Source organism: Hylobates moloch, unplaced genomic scaffold (genome assembly GCF_009828535.3).
Source record: "Hylobates moloch isolate HMO894 unplaced genomic scaffold, HMol_V3 SCAFFOLD_10, whole genome shotgun sequence".
Lineage (NCBI taxonomy): Eukaryota > Metazoa > Chordata > Mammalia > Primates > Hylobatidae > Hylobates > Hylobates moloch.
Genome location: NW_026652285.1, coordinates 5,636,170 through 5,659,660, shown reverse-complemented (window position 1 = coordinate 5,659,660; position 23,491 = coordinate 5,636,170). Strand labels below are relative to the sequence as shown.

General features: G+C 41.0%; 1 protein-coding gene across 2 annotated transcripts in view; it reads right to left on the bottom strand.

Annotated features, from left to right (window-relative positions):
* The window catches only part of GDPD1 (glycerophosphodiester phosphodiesterase domain containing 1), a 56,655-nt gene that overhangs the window by 30,807 nt on the left and 2,357 nt on the right, over positions 1-23,491 (bottom strand). For both annotated transcript variants that reach the window (XM_032162862.2, XM_032162860.2), the window contains exons 2-3: positions 11,669-11,711; positions 646-781 (exon numbers count right to left, since the gene is read on the bottom strand). In XM_032162862.2, coding sequence (XP_032018753.1) covers positions 646-781; positions 11,669-11,711 — 179 coding nt within the window. The remainder of the gene's footprint in view (positions 1-645; positions 782-11,668; positions 11,712-23,491) is intronic.

Genomic DNA, 23,491 nt, shown 5'->3' with positions numbered 1-23,491 from the left:
TTACAGGCATGAGCCACCGTGCCCAGCCAATTTTCCTATGTTTTAATGAAGATGGAGTCTTGCTATGTTGCCTAGTCTGATCTCAAACTCCTGGCCTCAAACAATCCTCCCACCTCAGCCTCCCAAAGTGCTGCAGTTATAGGCATGAGCCAGTACACTTGGCCTCAAAATAGTTTTTTAAAATTTCCGGCCGGGCGCGGTGGCTCAAGCCTGTAATCCCAGCACTTTGGGAGGCCAAGGCGGGCGGATCACGAGGTCAGGAGATCGAGACCATCCTGGCTAACACGGTGAAACCCCATCTCTACTAAAAATACAAAAAATTAGCCGGGTGTGTTGGCGGGCGCCTGTAGTCCCAGCTACTCGGGAGGCTGAGGCAGGAGAATGGCGTGAACCCGGGAGGCGGAGCTTGCAGTGAGCCAAGATCGCGCCACTGCACTCCAGCCTGGGGCACAGAGCAAGACTCCGTCTCAAAAAAAAAATAAATAAATAAAAAATAAAATTTCCTTTGACGTTTAGTATTTAATCAGTATTTAAATAATATTAGAAATTTTTTACTGAAGCAATATCTGATATTCACTATTTTTTAAAAAATCTTACAGGCTGTGACATCTATTAGATATTAGTTTATCATGCATTTTTACTTACACAGTATTTGAGATCAGAGATGTTTACATTGACCCCAGTTGCTCTTTTTAGATTCTCATCATGTGACACTACAACTTGTTCATCTTTTGTGATATGGCAGTCCAATTCTAGCATATCAGTTCCGATTTTAACCGCACTGAAGAAATAAAAAGAAGAATGACATACTGACACTTAAGTATACATTTAGGTTACATGAATCAGATCTAACAATTCAGAGTTACAAATCCAAAATCCCATAATACTAAAGTATCTCCTTAATACCATCACTTAGTATGACTTATTAATATGAAAATATTCTAAGTGAACTGAGAATAAAAGAATCATGTTGCCTCCTTTCCATAACCAGTTATCCTTAATTCTTCAACTGAATATAATAGACAGAATACTGAATCTGAAGTTAAGAGATTTGATATTAATTCCTGCTTTGCTGTGAATTTGCATAACTTTGGGCAAGTAAATTCTTCTCTCAGGGACTATATTTTCACTTCTATAAAATGAAAAGATTAAATAACAAGACAAGGATGCTTGCTTTTATTTTTATTTATTTTATTTTTTTGAGACAGAGTCTTGCTCTGTTGCCCAGGCTGGAGTGCAATGGCATGATCATGGCTCATTGCATCCTCAAACTCCTGGGTTCAAGTGATCCTCCTGCTTCAGCCTACTGAGTAGCTGGAACTACAAATGGATGCCACTGTGCCTGGCTAATTTTTTTATTTTTAGTAGAGATAGGGTCTTGTTATGTTGTTCAGGCTGGTCTTGAACTCCTGGGCTGATGTGATCCTCCTGCCTCAGCCTCCCAAAGTGCTAGGTTTAAAGGCATGAGCCACTGCACCTGGCCACTTTTATTACTTTGATTTAACATAGTATTGAAAGCTGTAGCAATTAGGCAAGAAAAAAATTAACAAAAGCATCCAAATTGGCCAGGCACGGTGGCTCACACCTGTAATCCCAGCACTTTGGGAGGCAAAAGCAGGCAGACCACCTGAGGTCAGGAGTTTGAGACTAGCCTGGCCAACAAGGTGAAACCCCATCTCTACTAAAAATACAAAAAAATTGGCCAGGTGCAGTAGCTCAGGCCTCTAATCCCAGCACTTTGGGAGGCCAAGGCGGGTGGATCACAACAAGGTCAGGGGATTGAAACTATCCTGGCCAACATGGTGAAACCCTGTCTCTACTAAAATACAAAATGCTCTTCTAGGAGCATTCGACTGGTAAGGGAAGAATGCCTCAAGAGAGCATGCGTACAACTCCAGTAAACACACTGTACATGTGGCCTCTCCCAAGCAGCAGCAGGCTACTGTGCATGCAGACAGCCCATCCCAAGGGAAGAATCAAGGGAGAAGGGATGCAAGACCCCAGAAGTATCCCAACATATAAAACCCTAAGTCAGAAGTCAAACTGGGCACTTGATCTCTCAAGTCACCACTTGGCCCTCTTCCAAATGTACTTCTTTTCATTCCTGCTCTAAAGCTTTTTAATAACTTTTCACTCTTGCTGTAAAACTTGCCTTGGTCTCTCCTTCCGCCTTAAGCCCTCGGTCAATTTTTTTCTTCTGAGGAGGCAAGAATTGAGGTTGCTGCAGACCTCTATGGATTCACCGCCACTAACAGAAGGGCCTATGTCTGTTCCATATTTTCTAATGTTTATGGTGTTGGGCACGTTGTAGGTACTTAATATATTTCTAAATGAGGGGAATGGAGCCATGTTTTCAGTATCAACATCTATTAATATTTTACATTTTAATTAATTCCAACTCAGTTGGCACCTAAGTGTTTATCAATCATGATCCAAATCCATAGTATGTAATATGTAGTCATTCAAAGAATATAGAATTCACATGGAATAGCATTGTTGGGGTATATCTGAATTTTAAAATAGGCATGATGATGGAGACAGGAGACAGCCAAGCATCCCTGGTGGAACCCCACCTTCAAGCCTAAAACAGCCTGATGGCTGAAAGACTGAACTGTTGGTCCAGGATAAAACTGCAGCCCAGAGGGAGAACTGCCCCTGTTCGCTCACTTTTTTTTTTTTTTTTTGGTGGGGGTGGACTGAGTTTCGTTCTTGTTGCCCAGGCTGGAATGTAATGGCACAGTCTCGGCTCACTGCAACCTCCACCTCCCGGGTTCAAGCGATTCTCCTGCCTCAACCTCTCAAGTAGCTGGGATTACAGGTGCCCCACCATGTCCACCTAATTTTTGTATTTTTGGTAGAGACAGGATTTTACCATGTTGGCCAGGCTGGTCTCAAAACTCCTGACCTCAGGTGATCCACCCTCTTTGGCCTCCCAAAATGCTGGGATTACAGGCGTGAGCCACTGCGCCCGGCCTGCCCACCTTTTCTTGACTAATTTTTTTTTTTTTCTTTCAGACAGAGTCTCACTCTGTCACCCAGGCTGAAGTGCAGTGGCGTGATCTTGGGTCAATGCAACCTCTGCCTTCCAGGTTCAAGCAATTCCCACACCTCAGCCTCCTGAGTAGTTGAGATTACAGGTACCTGCCACCACGCCTGGCTAATGTTTGTATTTTGAGTAGAGATGGGGTGTCACCATGTTGCCCAAGCTGGTCTCAAACTCCTGACCTCAGGTGATCCGCTTCCCAAAGTGCTGGGATCACAGGTGTGAACCACCATGCCCAGCCTCTCGACGGATTCTTTCTGAATAATGCCCACATGTGCACTGCAAGGAGTGGGTGGAGCCATGGGAATTCGTCGTTTGTGCAGGGGTGAGGGGCCTGGCCTCTTCGGCTCATGCGTGGTGGCCTGGTGATCAGTCTATGAGGTGGGAGCCTGTTAGCAGGACTTCTTTTTTTGCTGAGAGCTTTCTTTTAATAAATTCCTGCTCTCGTCACCTTTGAATGTGTCTGTGTGCCTAATCTTTCCTGGTCGTGTGACAAGAACCTGGTTTTAGCTGAGCAAAAACTTCTGCATTAATCATATGATTCTATTGACGTAAAATAAAGTTTATGTAAAAAAAGTTTGTGTGTAAATTTTTAAAATAACAGAAAGATATAAGGCCAAATCATAACAGGGGTTACCTCTTATAAGTGAGATGAGTAGGAATGGGAGTAGGAAAGTGAGCAGGCCAATTTTTTACTTCACATAGATTATTTGAGTTGTTTGAATTTTTAGAATATAAACTTTTATAATGGAAAAACAAATATACTGCCATTAAGAATATATCTCTTAACCAGGAATGGTGGCTCACACCTGTAATTCCAGCACTTTGGGAGGTCAAGGCAGGCGAATCACCTGAGGTCAGTAGTTCAAGGCCAGCCTAGCCAACATGGGAAAACCCTGTCTCTACTAAAAATACAAAAATTAGCTGGATGTGGTGGCACACACCCGTAATCCCAGCTACTCGGGAGGCTGAGGCAGAAGAATCTCATGAACCCAGGAAGTGGAGGTTGCAGTGAGCCAAGATTATGCCACTGCACTCCAGCCTGGGTGACAGAGCAAGACTCTGTCTCAAAAACAAACAAACAAACAAAAAAACCCAGAATATATTATCTCTTATCTACAAGACAATATTCTTGACATCAATTTATTCAACCTCAACATAATAAATTACAGCAGGAATTTAATCTAATAAACACTGAGCATCCTTTTATTTTTATTTTTTCGGACGGAGTTTTGCTCTTGTTGCCCAGGCTAGAGAGGAGTGGCACAATCTTGGCTCACTGCAACCTCTGCCTCCCAGGTTCAAGCGATTCTCCTGTCTCAGCCTCCCACGTAGCTGGGATTACAGGCACCTGCCACCATATCCAGCTAATTTTTGCATTTTTAGTAGAGATGAGGTTTCGCCATGTGGCCAGAGTGGTCTCGAACTCCTGAACTCAGGTGATCCACCCGCCTCGGCCTCCCAAAGTGCTAGGATTACAGGCATGAGCCACGGCACCCAGCTGAGCTAGTGTATTTAAAAGGATGCTCAGAGGCTGCGCATGATGGCTCATGCCTGTAATCCCCGCAATTTGGGAGGCCAAGGCGGCAGATCACCTGAGGTCAGGAGTTTGAGACCACCCTGGCTAACATGATGAAACCCCGTTTCTACTAAAAATACAAATAATTAGCCAGGTATAGTGGCGCATGCCTGTAATCTCAGCTACTCGGGAGGCTGAGGCAGGAGAACTGCTTGAACTCGGGAGGCAGAGATTGCAGTGAGCCAAGATCACACCATTGCACTCCAACTTGGGCGACAAGAGCGAAACTCTGTCTCAAAAATAAATAAATAAATAAATAAATAAATACACTAGCTCACATGATTCTTATTTTATCTGTGAATCACCTATGTGGGGTAAATGTATATTCCTGTTTATACTTACAACACATAATATAAAAACATTATAAAGTCATGCACCATTTAACAATGGGCGTATGTTCTGAGAAATGTATGGTCAATTTTGTCATTGTGCTGACATCACAGAGTGCACTTACACAAATCTAGATGGTATTTATACATCCACGTTATAGAGTATAGCCTATTGTTCCATGGTTACAAATCTGTACAGCACATTACTGTACTGAATACTACAGGCAAATGTAACACAGTGTTAAGTACTTGTGAATCTGTCTAAACACAGAAAAGGTACAGTTAAAATATGATATAAAAGATAAAAATGGTACACCTGCATTAGGGCACTTATCATGAATGGAGCTTGCAGGACTGGAAGTTGCTTTTGGTGTCACTGAGTGAGTGGTGAGTGAATGGAAGGCGTAGGACATTACTATACAGTACCATAGACCTTATAAACACTGTATACTTAGGCAACATGAAATTTATTTTAAAAATAGACCTGGCACGGTGGCTCATGCCTGTAATCCCAACACTTTGGGAGGCCGAGCCAGGAGGATTGCTTGAGGTCAGGAGTTGGAGACAAGCCTGGGCAACATGGAGAGATCTCATCTTTACAAAAAAAATTTAAAAATTAGTGGGGGGGTATAGTGGCACATCCCTGTAGTTCTAGTGACTTGGGATGCTGAGGCAGGAGGATCGCTTGAGCCCAGGAGTTCATCTATGATCATGCCACTGTACTCTAGCCTAAGAGACAAAGTGAGACCCTCTCTCTTAAAAATATAATAAAATTTTAAAAATACCTATTTAGCTTACTATAACTTCTTTATAAACTTTTAAATTTTAAAAAACTTTTTGACTCGTAATAACATCTTAAAACACAAACATTTTACAGCTGTACAAATATATTTTCTTTCTTTATATCCTTATTATGTAAGTTTTTTTCTATTTAACATTTTTAAACTTAAAAAAATTTTTTTTTTTGAGACAGAGTCTCACTCTGTCACCCAGGCTGGAGTGCAGTGGCATGATCTCGGCTCACTGCAACTTCTGCTCCCCAGGTTCAAGCAATACTCCTGCCTCAGCCTCCAAAATAGCTGGGACTACAAACGCGCATCACCACGCCAACTAATTTTTGTATTTTTTAGTAGAGATAGGGTTTCACCACATTGGACAGGGTGGTCTCGAACTCCTGACCTCATGAACCGCCCGCCTCGGCCTCCCAAAGTGCTGGGATTACAGGCATGAGGCACTGCACCCAGCCAAAGTGTAAAATTAAAGGTGCAGTTGCTCAGGCCTGTAATCTCAGCATTTTGGGAGGCTGAGATGGGTGAATCATTCTACAAAACCCCGTCTCTACAAAAAAATATGAAAAATTAGCCGGGCATGGAGGCATGCACCTGTAGTCCCAGCTACTAGGGAGGCTGAGGTGTGAGGATCGCTTGAGCTGGAGAGGGGGAGGTTAAAAAAAAAACAGTGTGTCCTATGCTGGCAATTAAAAAAAAAACTATACATATTACCTCAGAAATCTTTCTAAGTTTGAAGTTTGTCTCTAGCCGAAATGCTGGCTATTTTTAGAAATGTTTAGGAATTATTTGAAAAATATTTTCTGTGTATGTTTATTGTTATTGACAAACTAATAGATAAAAAAATTAGAACAATAATAAGTGAATAATAAGTGTACCTAGGACAACTTGTAAATTATTCTAGTAAATTATCCCAAATTTGATATGTAAATAGCTAGAACACAGTGAGAAAATAAAAATTTTTTTATCACTTTTGCCTTCAAAAATTTCCATGAATAACAACATGCACCTACTTCCATTGAAATATCAGATATTTTATAGCTGAATTTCTGACAAGCTGTTGACAAATACAAAAAAAAAAAAATACAAAAAAGAAGTTGGAGATGGCAAGGTTTCAAAATTTCCAGAAAAAGAAATAAAAACTCTAGCTCTAAAACAAAATGTGAAAGAAACTCCACAGAAACAATGCATAACAACTTAAAATAGGCACCATGTTAAAGAATTTATTTGAATCTCATTTACTCTTCACAACACTGAGGTTGTATCACTATTCCCATTTCATAGATAGTCATATTAATTAGATATTCTAAAATATTCATCATGAGAACCAGGTCACTGATTAATTACTTTGACTGTCTGCCAACTTACACTTCTAGCTATTGCTAATACAATTTGCTTCTTTCTCCTTACCATTCCGGCTAATACCATAGGGATCACATTGTCCTACGGGTATTTCCTAAGGCAGCCTGGTTTAATAACCTAGTTTTATTAGCCCTTGAGAACCACATCTTACATACTCAAGGGTTTAGTGGCTCTGTGTGTGTGTGTATGTGTATAGTACAATTCCTTAGTTTTTGCTTCTATGCTTTACTATGAAGGAGGCTCTGTCTCTTTCATGTCTTTTGCTAATATTCTGCTTTATTCCTGAAGGTCTCATTCCATATTTCGTTCAGTAAGCAACTAGTGAGTGTCTATTTATGTCAGAGCCTGAGTTAGGCATTAAGAATTTTGAAATCAATAAGAAAAGATTCCTGCTCCTAACGAAATAATAGCAGGCTGGGCGCGGTGGCTCACACCTGTAATCCTAGCACTTTGGGAGGCCAAGGCAGGCGGATCACGAGGTCAGGAGATCGAGGCCATCCTGGCTAACACGGTGAAACCCTGTCGCTACTATAAGTACAAAAAATTAGCCGGGCATGGTGGCACGCGCCTGTAGTCCCAGCTACTCGGAAGGCTGAGGCAGGAGAATCGCTTGAACCTGGGAGGCAGAGATTGCAGTGAGCCGAGATCTTCCCACTGCACTCCAGCCTGGGCAACAGAGTGAGACTCCGTCTTGAAAAAAAAAAGAAGAAATAATAGAAGAGCCATATTCACAACCTAAGGGAGACGGTGTTTGTGAAAGCATCTTATAAACCACATTAAAGGACATTTCATACATTGTGAGACATAATTATTTCTCTTTGTCAGTTTTAATTACTTCTTTTTTTTTTTTTTTGAGATGGAGTTTCGCTCTTGTTGCCCAGGCTGGAGTGCAATGGCACAATCTCGGCTCACTGCAACCTCCGCCTCCTGGCTTCAAGCGATTCTCCTGCCTCAGCCTCCCGAGTAGCTGAGATTACAGGCGTGCACTACCATGCCCAGCTAATTTTGTATTTTTAGTAGAGATGGGGTTTCTCCATGTTAGTCAGTCTGGTCTCAAACTCCCGACCTCAGGTGATCCACCCGCCTCAGCCTCCCAAAGTGCTGGGATTACAGGCGTGAGCCACCATGCTCAGCCTTTTTTTTTTTTTAAGATGGAGTCTCGCTCTGTTGTCCAGGCTGCGCCCAGCTAATTTTTAAATTTTTAGTAGAGATGGGGTTTCGCCATGTTCGCCAAGCTGGTCTCGAACTCCTCATCTCAAGTTATCTTCCTGCCTTGGCCCCACAAAGTGCTGGGATTACAGGTGTGAGCCACTGCACCCAGCTGACCCTACATTTTCAAAATAGCTCCTTCTTGTCTTCAAATGATAGCCCTTCCAGTCTTAATACCTTTTGATTTTCTGGTTAATTTTAATCGGTTTCCCACACCAACTATTTACATTGTCATTAATATCTCCTCATCTTCACCTCCATTTTGAAATTTATATGCTTTGTGAAATGTGTATTTAAATATGTACATAAATAAGATCTAAGTTTTAGCTGGTCATTTTATTTTTACTATCTCTCCCTCAACTACTCATCCTATCAAGAATATACCATACTTAAGCATAGTATGTATCTTTTCCTGATTATATATTACAACTCTTTAGTATTTTAATATACAGTACCTTTAAAATAGTATGTTTATTTGTTTTTATTTATTTATTTATTTTGAGACAAGGTCTGGCTCCGTCACTCAGGCTGGAGTGCAGTGGTGCCATCTCGGCTCACTGCAACCTTTACCTTCCAGGCTCAAGCCATCCTCCCACCTCAGCCTCCAGAGTAGCTGTGACTACAGGCTGCACCACCACGCCCGATTAATTTTTTTGTGCATTTTCTAGAGACGGAGTTTCACCCTGCTGCCCAGGCTGGTCTTGAACTTGTGAGCTCCAGTGACCTACCAGCCTTGGTCTCCCAAAGTGCTGGGATTACAGGTGTGAGCCACCGCGACTGGCCAAAATAGTATGTTTAAACAGTGTTTTCTTGTTATTCAATGAAACAAGTATGAAAAAAACAAAACAAAAAAAACCTTCTAAGTTTCCTAGCAGTTAACAGTAGAATAGTTGTAATTTTTTCAAGTACAATTAAAAGTATGTATTCATAGCAAGGGCACTAATGTGTAACACACATAGTGTTAAACCACCACCACTAACAACGAAAAACTCAAAAAAAGAGGGGCTCTATATAAATTTCTAGGTCAGTTGATAAGCAGCCTTACAAATAAATATATCTAACAAACATTAACAATAGTATACGAAAGGTTGGGTGCAGTGGCTCACGCCTGTAATCCCAGCACTTTGGGAGGCCGAAGTGAGCAGATCACTTGCGGTCAGTAGTTCGAGATCAGCCTCGCCAGCATAGCAAAACCTTGTCTCTATTAAAAAAATAAATAAATAAAACTAAAAACTAGCCGAGAGAGGTGGCGGGCGCCTGTAATCCCAGGTACTGGGGAAGCTGAGGCAGAGAAATCATTTGAACCTGGGAGGTGGAGATTGCAGTGAGCTGAGATCCCGCCATTGCACTCCAGCCTGGGTGACAGAGCAAGACTCTGTCTCAAACAAACAAACAAACAACAACAACAACAACAAAAATAGCATGTGAAAGAGGTGTTCCCTTCTTCTGAAGTACTAGAAAAATCTCCAAAAAAAATTTTTAAGTTATGGAAAGCTTCCACATGATACAGAAGGCTATGGTACTTTTCAGTAGTTACTATTTGAACAAAATTATATAAAAACTGTTGAAGATGAAAAATATGTTGTATTTAGCAAGCAAAAACCATTTAAATTAGATATCCTTTAAACATCAAAAAAATGTTAAGAGGATCAAAATCTTCAAAGGTTAGAAAAAATTGTGATATTTTCAAATGTATCATCCTTTAAAATAACTTATAACCCAGTGTTTTAATTTCATAAATAATGGTGGTTGGTAAAAATTTAACAAAAAATATGGAGAAAAACATAAAATAATGTACCTTAAGCGTGAAGAATGCTAAAATCACTCAAAGTTATGAGTAGTTTTTTTCTCAAGTTATGTGTATCACCTACCTCATGGGCAACAAATGATATATGATAGTGTGTGTATATGTTGTAGAATTTGTACACATAAAATTATATATCTATATTTAGTTACGGCTAGCTAGCCAGATATGTAATCTAAGTAGAGAAAATAAATAAAGTATTTAAATTAAAATAGTCCATTTCATGGTCTGTGATAGGAGGAAAAATTTTACTTTTTTTTTTTTTTTTTGAGATAGAGTCTCACTCTGTTGCCCAGGCTGGAGTGCAGCAGTGCAATCTCGGCTCAATGCAACCTCTGCCTGACGGATTCAAGCAATTCTCATGCCCCAGACTCCCGAGTAGCTGGGATTACAGGCGCATGCCACCACGCCCAGCTAATTTTTGTATTTTTAGTAGAGACGGGGTTTCACCATGTTGGCGAGGCTGGTCTTGAACTCCGGACCTCAGGTGATTCACCTGCCTCGCCTCGGCCTCCCAAAGTGTTGAGATTACAGGTGTAAGCCACCGTGCCCGGCCAAAATTTTACATTTTTGTAAGAGGCTTTTGAGATCATAAACAAAAGGCATCATAGTATAGAACAAAAAGAGTTAAGAGATGACAAATACAAGGAAGATAGGATTTAGGTGAAACTAGAATATGAAAAAACAATAGCTTTGTACCTAATAATAACAGGAAAAATAATCTCTAAGGTGTCTTTGAATGGTAAGAAGCAGAACAAAAAGTGAAGTCAAATTCTCCAAATTTCTTAGTCCCAATTATATACATTAATTGGCTCAAAAATCATATAAGAAAATATCTTACTAAATATGGACCTTACTAATTATGGATAGGTAATGTCTTTCATTGGGTTTAACTTTTCACATCCTTTGCTTTATTTTTCAGGTAAAACAGTGTTCTCACGATTACCATAGACTGATGATAATCATTGACTCTAAGACAAAGAACGAGGTATTAATTAGTTTTCATTCCTGTCTCTCCTGCTGCTTCTCTGTGAGGTGCTCTAAAAGACACTTATATGAAATAATTTATAAATAGGAATTTAAAAATGTATTTTATTTGAAAAAAAAAAAAAGATCAACACTCCTGAGGCTTCCAGGAAGAAACCAGATTGCAGGTTCAGTTCTGTACAAAAATTACTGGGTACAAAGACACATAATCCTGTTCATAAATAGCAGCCACTGTAACAGTTGTTTCATTTTCTCTTTCTTTCCAAGACTAATTAGCATTATACACAGTACATTCCTTGTTACAAATGTCTTCTTTCAGCTTTGTAACTACAGTATCTTTTGATTACCCTAAACTCCCATCTGCTTTTTCAGTAATACAGAAGCCAAACACTCTTTGTAACACTTCTGACCAACTAATTAAAAAAAGAAATTTTAACAAAATAGAAACAACTATCACAAACTGATGCTACACTTACACTATCCTCACTTTGTGGATCATCATCACTTTAAAGAAAGCCTGCAAACTGTAAAAGAAAAGAGTACCTTTTACCTTTTTTACATACTTACTGCTGAAAGGCTGCCATTGTATTCTCCAAATTTTCCCCAGCACCTGTGAAAATTTAAACTTTATTTACTTATTTTGAACATTTTAATTTTCCTGAAGTTCATTTTAATAAGATACACCTAATGAATCCTGACTCTTTTTTTTTTTGGTAGACATTACAAGTGTTTTTTCATTTTTTTTTTTTTTTTTTTTTTGAGACAGAGTCTTGCTCTGTCGCCCAGGCTGGAGTGCAGTGGCGTGATCTCGGCTGACTGCAAGCTCTGCCTCCCCAGTTTACACCATTCTCCTGCCTCAGCCTCCTGAGTACCTGGGACTACAGGCGCCCGCCTCCACACCCGGCTAATTTTTTTTATATATATTTTTAGTAGAGACAGGGTTTCACCGTGTTAGCCAGGATGGTCTCGATCTCCTGACCGTGTGATCTGTCCATCTCGGCCTCCCAAAGTGTACAAGTGTTTTAAAGAGTGTAATCGTACAGGTTCAGTATCCCTTATCCAAAATGCTTGGGCCTGGAAGTGTTTTGGATTTCTGACTTCTTTAGATTTTGGAATATCTGCATATATATAAAATGAGAGATCTTGGGGATAGAACCCAAGCCTAAACATAAAATTTATTTAGTTTTCATATACTCTTCATACACATAGCTTGAAGATAATTTTACACAATATTTTAAATAATTTTATGCACGAAACAAAGTTTGTGTACACTGAACCATCAGAAAGCAAAGGAGCGACTCTCTTCATCATGAGAACAATCTGTGGTTGTTTAGCATCACCATCATTCTTGACTGAATTTATAGGCTACCGATAAGCATTTTCTTACACTTATTCATACATAAGTACGTAATGGTAAAAAATATGAAATACCACTAATGCAATGAAAAAATAATATGTTCAGGGTAACTAAGTAACATAGTAGCATCACCAGAATACCTATATCTGTTGTTAAAAACAGCAACAAAAAAGGCAGGTGTTCAGTCTCCACCTGTCTCATTGTTTTGTTTTTGTTTTTCTTTTTTTTTTTGAGACGGAGTCTTGCTCTGTCGCCCAGGCTGGAGTGCAGTGGCACGATCTCGGCTGACTGCAAGCTCTGCCTCCTGGGTTTACGCCATTCTCCTGCCTCAGCCTCCCAAGTAGCTGGGACTACAGGCGCCCGCCACCACGCTCAGCTAATTTTTTGTTGTTTAGTAGAGACGGGGTTTCACGGTGTTAGCCAGGATGGTCTCCATCTCCTGACCTCGTGATCCACCCGCCTCGGCCTCCCAAAGTGCTGGGATTACAGGCGTGAGCCACCGCGCCCGGCCTGTTTTGTTTTTTCTTGAGACAGATCATCACTCTGTTGCTCAGGCTGAAGTGCAGTGGCATGATCTTGGCTCACTGCAACCTCCACCTGAAAGGTTCAAGTGATTCTTGTGCCCCAGCCTCCTAAGTAGCTGGGATTACAGGTGTGTGCCACCACGCCTGGCTAATTTTTATACTTTTAGTAGAGATGGGGTTTTGCCATGATGGCCAGGCTGGTCTTGAACTCCTGGCCTCAAGTGATCCGCCCACCTCAGCCTCCCAAAGTGCTGGGATTACGGGTGTGAGCCACTGCATCTAGTCTCACTGTGTTTTGATTAAAAAATTACCATACACCGTTATTTTTTAAGTGAGAAGAAACATCAGAAGTAGTTGAAGGACCAGGAAGTGGGTCCTCTAGGAGTGAGGGGCCATTCTGCTAGATGGCTTTTTAAAATGTTTCCTCCAGAGTCATATGCCTTACTGACAAGTTTTTGTCTTAGAAGTCTCTCTTTGATTTTGTAAACGAACATGATTTCTTGTCCTGTTATAAATGCACCCTGCTCTAGTCCTTCAATAAGCTCATCACATATTTTCATCATGTTGTCTATGGGCACTTTTTCTGCCATGTTAACATCATCTTCATTGTTATAATGTCTATTATCATGATCACCTTGATTCAGAACCATTTTGGCTATTTCACCATTGGTCAATTAATGAACAACTAGAACCTCATGATCAATGTTAAAAACTTCTTCCATATCCATTTCTTTCAGTGTACTGACAAATTCTGTAGGCAATTTTTTGTATATGTAAGGAGGTCAGACATCATTTTTTCCTCACTTTGTGGACATATGGCATCCTTAAAAGTCACCAACTTGTTCATTATCGTCACTAAACATAGTCAAAGGCCAGAGTTGTGCCAGGCATGCACAAATTTATCTTTATTCACTGATTTCCAAGCACTAGCAACAGCATACAAGACATCCTTCATGCTAAACTCCTTTTGAAAACTTTCTGGGCCGGGCGCGGTGGCTCACGCTTGTAATCCCAGCACTTTGGGAGGCCGAGGCGGGAGGATCACGAGGTCAGGAGATCGAGACCACGGTGAAACCCCGTCTCTACTAAAAATACAAAAAAAAAAAATTAGCCGGGCGTGGTGGCGGGCGCCTGTAGTCCCAGCTACTCGGAGAGGCTGAGGCAGGAGAATGGCGTGAACCCGGGAGGCGGAGCTTGCAGTGAGCCGAGATTGAGCCACTGCACTCCAGCCTGGGTGAAAAAGCGAGACTCCGTCTCAAAAAAAAAAAGAAAACTTTCTGGCCGGGCGCGGTGGCTCAAGCCTGTAATCCCAGCACTTTGGGAGGCCGAGGCGGGCGGATCACGAGGTCAGGAGATCGAGACCATCCTGGCTAACACGGTGAAACCCCGTCTCTACTAAAAATACAAAAAATTAGCCGGGCGTGGTTGCAGGTGCCTGTAGTCCCAGGTATTCGGGAGGCTGAGGCAGGAGAATGGTGTGAACCTGGGAGGCGGTGCTTGCAGTGAGTTGAGATCTTGCCACTGCACTCCAGCCTGGGCAACAGAGAAAGAAAATGTTTTTATATTTACTCTCATTGATCCAAGCATAGCCTGGTCACATGGAATTAATAAAGTCACGTTTAGGGGAAAGTACATGGCATAAATATTATTTTTGATGAGAATGTCAGCTGGTGGATAAAAAGAACAGTTGTCAAGGAGTAACAAAATCTTGCAGTTGTCATCCAGTCCAACTTCCCAGCAGTGAGCACGAGCCGCTGATACAAAATGTTTGTGAAACCAATCAGAAAAGATGTCCCTGGTGACCCATGCATGCCTTTTTGGTAGCATAACGGACTGGTAAGAAATTCACTCCTTGAAGACAGTGAGGAAGGAAGCTTTTGCCTACCACAGCAAGTTTACACTTATGCATGCCTGCCACATCAGCATATCCTAACACACTTATTCTGTCATTGGCATCCTTAATTTCCATCTCATCAGCTGCAATCAGTGTCTTTCTGGGGCAATAATGCCAAAAGAGTGTTGTTTCATCAGGATTATAGACTTGTTCTTGTCTCACATTTTCAACAGCAATGACCCTGGCAAACTTGTCAATGAATTTCTTTGCTGCTTCGTGACCAGCAGATGCTAATCACCATTAATCTTTAAAAATGTAATGACATGTCTTCTCTTAAATTTCTGCAACTGGGCCGGGCATGGTGGCTCACACCTGTAATCCCAGCACTTTGGGAGGCTGAGGCAGGCGGATCACCTGAGGTCGGGAGTTCAAGACCAGCCTGATGAACATGGAGAAACCCCATCTCTATTAAAAATACAAAATTAGCCGGGCATGGTGGCGCATGCCTGTAATCCCAGCTACTCGAGAGGCTGAGGCAGGAGAATCGCTTGAACCCCAGAGGCGGAGGTTGCAGTGAGCCAAGATCGCGCCATTGCACTCCAGCCTGAGCAACAAGAGCAAAACTTCGTCTAAAAAAAAAAAAAAAATTCTACAACTGGCCTATTCAATATTCACAGTTCCCTTCATTTTAACTTCATCGCTTGAGATCTTCATTTTAGCTTTATGCAGTGTTTTTCTATTTTTAATTAACTTCTGTTCATCACTTCCACTTTATATATACTACTTCTGATATATATATAAAACTTCAACAGTTTATCCTTCTTTTTCTTCAGGTCATGTATTGTGGTCATTCTAATACCATATTCCTCTGTAAGATATTGCACATTTACACCGCTGTTCAGTTTCTGTAACACCTTGACTTTCTGTGCTATAGATAAACATAAATGTTACCTATTTTTCTTATCACTATAACCCATAGGGGTATCTGTGGGCCCTTTTGATATTTTCAACATCTTTATACCAAAGAGCAGAGAATAAGCAAGCAAGCAAGCAAGCAAACAAACAAAAACACACAATGAATAATGCATATAGGTCTTGGCACCATGTAGGGCATCATGGGGAATCTGCTGTTGGTGTGATCAGTCTGAACACGTGCCCTTTGTGGGCACACTTGCATAAGGAAATCTGGGCATACTCAGAAAAGATATATTGTAACTGAAGGGAGCTGGAAGGGTCTTTTTTCCCTTGGGGATGCTGAATAAGCCGTGTGTTGTTTGCTTTTGACTGCAACCTGTCACACGAGGTCAGGTGTGGAATTCGTTATATATATTTTTTTCTTTTTAAAAAATTTATGGCTGGGCGTGGTGGCTCAAGCCTGTAATCCCAGCACTTTGGGAGGCCGAGGCGGGTGGATAACCTGAGGTCAGGAGTTCGAGACCAACCTAGCCAACATGGTAAAACCCCCATCTCTACTAAAAATACAAAAATTAGGCCAGGCGCAGTGGCTCACGCCTGTAATTCTGGCACTTTGGGAGGTCGAGGCGGGCAGATCACCTGAGGTCAGGAGTTCGAGACCAGACTGGCCAACATGGTGAAACCCCATCTCTACTAAAAATACAAAAATTAGTCGGGTATGGTGGCGGTTGCCTGTAATCCCAGCTTACAGGCACTTCTGTGTCAAAAAAAAAAAAAAAAATTTAGCCAGGCATGATGACGGGCATCTGTAATCCCAGCTACTTGGGAGGCTGAGGCAGGAGAATCACTTGAACCCAGGAGGTAGAGTTTGCAGTGAGCTGAGATTGCACCACTGCACTCCAGCCTGGGCAACAGAGCGAGACTCTGTCTCAAAATAAAAAAAAAATAATAATTTGAGGAATTTTCCTCAAATTATTTTTTACCAGGAATTTTCTACTTGTGGAGTTATGTCTGTGCTCAAAAAGTTTCAGATTTTGGAGCATTTCAGGTTTTCAGATTAGGGAAGCTTAACCTGTATTTTGAATTTTTTTTTAGTTGCAACAGTAGAAATCAAAAATCAAAACACAGCTACAGCAACACAGGAGGGTTAAAACAGAACCTAAACTGATGTTTTTTTGTGTTTTTTTTTTTCTGAGACAGGGTCTCACTCTGTCGCCCAGGCTGGAGTGCAGTGGCATGATCAGAGCTCACTGCAGCCTCAAACTCCTAGCTCAAGCAATCTTCCAGTCTCAGCCTCCCAAGTAGCTAGGACTACAGGCACATGCCACCGTGCTCAGCTAATTTTTTTTTTTTTTTAGAGACAGGGTCTTACTATGTTGCCCAGGCTGGTCTCAAACTCCTAGACTCAAGCAATTCTCCTGCCTCAGCTTCGCAGTGCTGGGATTACAGGCATGAGCCACTGTGCCTTGCTGGCCTAACCATGATTTTTAAGCTATAATAGCCACTTATTTGTCAAAGGAAAGACAGAAGAGGATTTGGTACACATAAATCTCCTCAGACAGAGTTAAACAGTCTCTCCTCTGTATCCCCATAGTCTCTTATGCATAGCTCTACTAAGGCATTTATCATATTATGGCATAAATTATTTACCTGTTTCTCTCCTCCCATTCCCATGAATTACTTAAAAGAAGTGACTGTGTTTTAATCACCTTGACTGAAGGCAGTATAGTGTAGTGGTTAAGGGTGAGACTCTGGAGTTTTAGGATGCTTGGTCTCCAATCTATTTAATAATTGTGGGACCTTAGAAAAGCTACCTAAGAAACTTTCATAGAATTGGTATAATCAAATGAGTTAATATTTAAACTGCTGTATTTTATTTTATCCTTTTTTTTTTTTAGATGGAGTCTTTCTCTGTCACCCAGGCTGAAGTGCAGTGGCACAATCTCGGCTCACTGCAACCTCCACCTCCTGGGTTCAAGCAATTCTCCTGCCTCAGCCTCCTGAGTAGCTGAAACTACAGGCGTGTGCCACCACACCAGGCTAATTCTTTTGTATTTGTAGTAGAGACGGGGTTTCACTGTGTAGGCCAGGCTGGTCTCAAACTCCTGAGCTCAAGCAATCCTCCCACCTTGGCCTCCCAAAGTGCTGTGATTACAGGCGTGAGCCACTGTGCCCAGCCATTCAACTCTAAAATGATAGCTTTTCATTTCTTAACATCTCTGAAGTTAAGATGTATTTTACATATAATGAACAGTTTAATTGGCAAGCTTTTCTCTCTTTTTTTTTTTTTTTTTTTTTTTTTCAGTGGCGCGATCTCGGCTCACTGCAAGCTCCGCCTCCCGGGTTCACACATTCTCCTGCCTCAGCCTCTCCGGGTAGCTGGGACTACAGGCGCCCGCCACCACGCCCAGCTAATTTTTTTGTATTTTTAGTAGAGACGGGGTTTCACCGTGGTCTCGATCTCCTGACCTGGTGATCCGCCCGCCTCGGCCTCCCAAAGTGCTGGGATTACAAGCGTGAGCCACCGCGCCCGGCCTTCTCTCTTTTTTTAAATCAACTTTTATAGAGGTCTCTTTCTTGTTTTGTTGTGTTTTTTTTTGAGGCGGAGTCTCTCTCTTGTTGCCCAGGCTGGAGTGCAATGGCGCGATCTCGGCTCACCGCAACCTCCACCTCCTGGGTTCAAGAGATTCTCCTGCCTCAGCCTTCTGAGTAGCTGGGATTACAGGCACTAGCCACCACATCCGGCTAACTTTTGTATTTTTTAGTAGAGACGGGGTTTCTCCATGTTGGTCAGGCTGGTCTCGAACTTCCGACCTCAGGTGATCCGCCGGCCTCGGCCTCCCAGAGTGCTGGGATTACAGGCGTGAGCCACCGCGCCCGGCCTTTAGAGGTCTCTTTCTTAACAGTATGTAAAAATTTTGCATTTATAACCAATGGCATTAGATTCACTGAAATACTATAGTAAACATTCCGTGAAAGTAAAGGATTATTGCTATTATTAGAATTATTATTACTATTGCCATTATCATAGTAACTGGTAAAGAATATGTACTTGGTAAATGTCCATTAACTGCAGTAATAAATAATATTGTAATTTTTAAAAAAGCACACAGATTTTCATGTGAACATATTGAATTATAAAATATTGTCTAATATTATATACTATGTAAAAAGAGTTAACTAACTTTATGCATGCTACCCAAAAGTTTAAATTTTTTTTTTTTTTTTTTTAGATGGAGTCTTGCTCTGTCGCTCAGGCTGGAGTGCAGTGGCGCAATCTCAGCTCACTGCAACCTCCACCTCCTGGGTTCAAGTGATTCTCCTGCCTCAGCCTCCCGAGTAGCTAGGACTATAAGCACATGCCACCATATCCAGATAATTTTTGTATTTTTAATAGAGACAGGGTTTCAACATGTTGGCCAGGCTGGTCTCAAACCCCTGACCTCAGGTGATCCTTGGCCTCCCAAAGTGCTGGGATTACAGGTATGTGCCACCATCCCCAGCTTAAAATGTTTTAAAACTAAAACATTTCAGTATTACCAAATAATTTATGAAATATACAGAAAAATACTTTGGAAATAATTTTCCATACACTTTGGAAAAACAGCCAATTTCTTCTTAATAGAAAGAGACAATTCAATAAACTCTCAATAAAAAGAGGGTTTAAGGTACTGCTCAGGGCGGGCACAGTGGTTCATGCCTCTAATCCCAACACTTTGGGAGGCCGAGGTAGGTGGATCACCTGAGGTCAGGAGTTCAAGACCAGCCTGGCCAACATGGTGAAAGCCCGTCTCTCCTAAAAATACAAAAAAAAAAAAAAAAATTAGCCAGGTATGGTGGCAGACGCCTGTAATCCCAACTACTCGGGAGGCTGAGACAGAGAATCGATTGAACCCAGGGAGCGGAAGTTGCAGTGAGCTGAGATCGCGCCACTGCATTCCAGCCTGGGCAACAAGATCAAAACTCCATCACACACATACAAAAAAGGTACTGCTCAAAGTACCTAAAGGACTTAAGTATTAGCATTAAAATGTTTTATATACAATACCATCTGAACATATTTGTATTAAATCTTTCTTCTTTTATATTGTTAGATTGTATTTTTATGATGACCTAATTAATAATCAACAGAAATACAAGATATGCAGAAACAAATATATTAGCTTTAATATGCTAAAATTTTATCACTTTAGCAGAGGGAAGATACCCATGTAAAAAAAAAAAAACTACTAGTTTGATTTTAGGTTCACTTGGTTACTACAGTTGATGCATGATAGAAAACAGATGCAGTAAATATGAAGGTTATAGGTTTTTTTTTTAAGTCTCCTTTCAAGGTTAGATAACCCTTTATTGGATGAGGCTAGTTAGCCCTTGTTTTGATCAAAAACTATGGAAATACATTATATTCAGATAATATTCAAAAACAAAGCACCATAGAATATTTCTAAAAAGACAAGAGTGCTAAACGGGTTACCAGTAAGTTAAGTTAAACTACTGACCACTTGTACCAAAGAGCAAAGAAATTAAAAGAATACAAAAGCCAGCTTGAAGGATCTCTCACTGGACAAATCTGGGACAGTGCTAGCATCAAAATAATGATAGTAAACAGATTTTTAAGTCAGTGAATAAGAAATTCTGAATCCAGGCTGGGCGCGGTGGCTCATGCCTGTAATCCCAGCACTTTGAGAGGCAGAAGCCAGTGGATCATCTCAGGTCAGGAGTTTGAGACCAGCCTGGCCAACATGGTGAAACCCCATCTCTACTAAAAGTACAAAAGTTAGCCGGGCATGGTGGTAGCTACCTGTAGTCTTAGCTACTTGGGAGGCAGAGGCAGAAGAATCGCTTGAACCCTAAAGGTGGAAGTTGCTGTGAGCTGAGATCGCACCACTGCACTCCAGCCTGGGAGACAAAGCAAGACTTCATCTCAAAAAATAATCATAAAATAAAATAAAATAAATTCTGAATCAATTTTAATAAATGGATTGATAATTTGTTAAGGAATTGGGTATTTGTGTAGTTTTAAAGTATCTCCCTCCAAAAATTGGCCGAGCACGGTGGCTTATGCCTGTAATCCCAGCACTTTGGGAGGCCACAGTGGGTGGCCTCTTATTAATTACGAGCCTTTTCTCTTATTCATTATAAAAAGAAAAAGTAACCTCACAGTGGAAAAGCTTGGCAGACACCACCTCATCAAGTGATCAAAGTCAACTTCATTAGTTCCTTCAAGCTGATTTATGCATCCTTTTAACTACCTTGCTTTGAAAATAGGCCAGGTGTGGTGGCTCATGCCTGTAATCCTAGAACTATGGGAGGTGAGGCAGGCTAATTAATTGCCTGAGCTCAGGAGATCGAGACTAGCCTGGGCAACATGGCAAAACCCCATCTCTACTAAAAATACAAAAAAAAAAAAAAAAATTAGCTGGGCATGGTGGCGCCACCTGTAACCCCAGCTATTCAGGAGGCTGAGGCATGAGGATTGCTTGAACCTGGGAGGTGGAGGTTGCAGTGAGCCGAGATCATACCACTGGACTCCAGCCTGGGCAACAGGGCAAGAGTCCATCTCAAAAAAAAAAGAAAGAAAATAATAAACACATTATATGTTAAAATAACATTTTTATGAAAAGTAACTGTTTTTCTAAATAAAATAATTTATGAAAAGAGCGGTATTGTTTTATATTTTTGCAAATCTCTTTAATATCTGGCTTAATAGAAAGCAGCAAGATTCTCATATCTGCTTCATATATACCCATCGTCACACAGATATGTAGTTGGAAATGAGTCTTCTTTGATATGGCATCAAATTTCAATAAGTGGTAATTTGTTTACATTACAGACAGGGTCTTGCTATGTTGCCCAGGCTGAAGTTCAGTGGCTATTCACAGGCACGATCATAGCAACAACCTCAAATTCCTGGGCTCAAGTGATCCTCCTGCATCAGCCTCTCAAATAGCCGAGACTACAGGTAGGCACCATCACACCTGGCTCAACAAGTGGTAGTTTTTTGTTTTTTTGTTTTTTTTGAGATGGAGTCTTGCCCTGTCACCCAGGCTGGAGTGCAGTGGCGCGATCACGGCTCACTGCCAGCTCCGCCTCCCGGGTTCATGCCATTCTCCTGCCTCAGCCTCCTGAGTAGCTGGGACTACAGGCGCCCACCACCACGCCCGGCTAATTTTTTTGTATTTTTAGTAGAGACGGGGTTTCACCATGATAGCCAGGATGGTCTCGATCTCCTGACCTCGTGATCCGCCCGCCTCGGCCTCTCAAAGTGCTAGGATTATAGGCATGAGCCAACTTGCTCGGCCCACAAGTGGTAGTTTCTTAAAAGCTCATTGCAATATGGAATCTGAACCATATGAGTAATCACTTCATACTCTATTACGTGAAAATCCATTGGCCCATCTTGAACTTTGAATGATCTTTCACCCATGCATGATTTTATAATAGCATGCATAAGTCATTTGGAAACTATTGATTCATTGAATCATGCTGGTCTTTTATATGTTGACACAGTATGCAATATTTTAAAAATCACATTTGTTAACATCTGAGTTCATTAGGAAAGTCTTTAAGAATTAAATGATGTCAAGCTCATCATGATGGCAGTGATTGCATCACTGTACTCCAGCCTGGGTGACAGACTGAGAACTTGTCTCAAAAAAGCGGGGGAGAGAGCAAGAGCCATCTGTCCATCTGTAATTCAACCCCTCGGAGTGCCCTGACGGAGTCTTGCACTGTCACCTGGGCTGGAGTGCAGTGGCACGATCTCGGCTCACTGCAACCTCCGCCTCCCAGGTTCAAGTGATTCTCCTGCCTCAGCCTCTTGAATAGCTGGGATTACAGACATGTGTTTTTGCAGTAGACATAATATTGTAGAAATAGAGTAGATATTCAGAGTTTCAGGTTATATCAATTCAGTTGCATATACTTTATACACATAACATGATTAATGTTTCAGTGGTCATATATCTAATTTACAAGAAATATCACTGTTTCCTTACTTATGGGGAAAAATAAGTAAATATCAGGTATTTGCAGTTATGGCAATAGAGAATAAGCCCAAATACTAGTAACTTGCACAGAGAGACCAGCGATTGCTATTATCCGTGTCCAAGACAAAAATTAAAGGCAATCAATGGAGTGACTCCTTCCTAGTTACATTGTCTCTTATTTTCCAGAGATGTAGTATCTTGAATTACAAAGTGTTTTATCTCCTCTATCACTCTGGATTTAACTGTAGTATTGAGTGTACATATTCAACAAAAGCGTATGAAGCACTGACATGGGAACTTACTACAGTGTTTATAGGACTATTATATAGGTAAGATTTTGAGTCTGCAGATATTTAATAAGATTATCACAAAAAGTTCCATTACATCTTTAAATAGATAAATACTGATGCCACATTTACAAATAATGAATGGAAATTTTTATATAAGAAGTAATATTGAAATGACCTAATATCTAGGAAGAAAATAGTTTTAAAGTATGTTTAACAGTAAACGAAAATTTGAGATCTAGCTTATCCTGGCTTTGATACTTGTGATAATCTAGCACACAGTCTTTAACGCCTATGGAGTGCTGGGTTTTTTCACCTGCAGAGTGTTGCAAAATTTCAAAGATCGACACGTATTCCTTCTAAAATAAAATTTTGATCATTCACAATGACAGTTTAGATAGCTTTTTAGAGGATCTGGTTTTGTTTTGGAGTTTTTAGTAAGCATACTTTTTGTAAATCAGTAAACATAACAAACGAAAAAGTA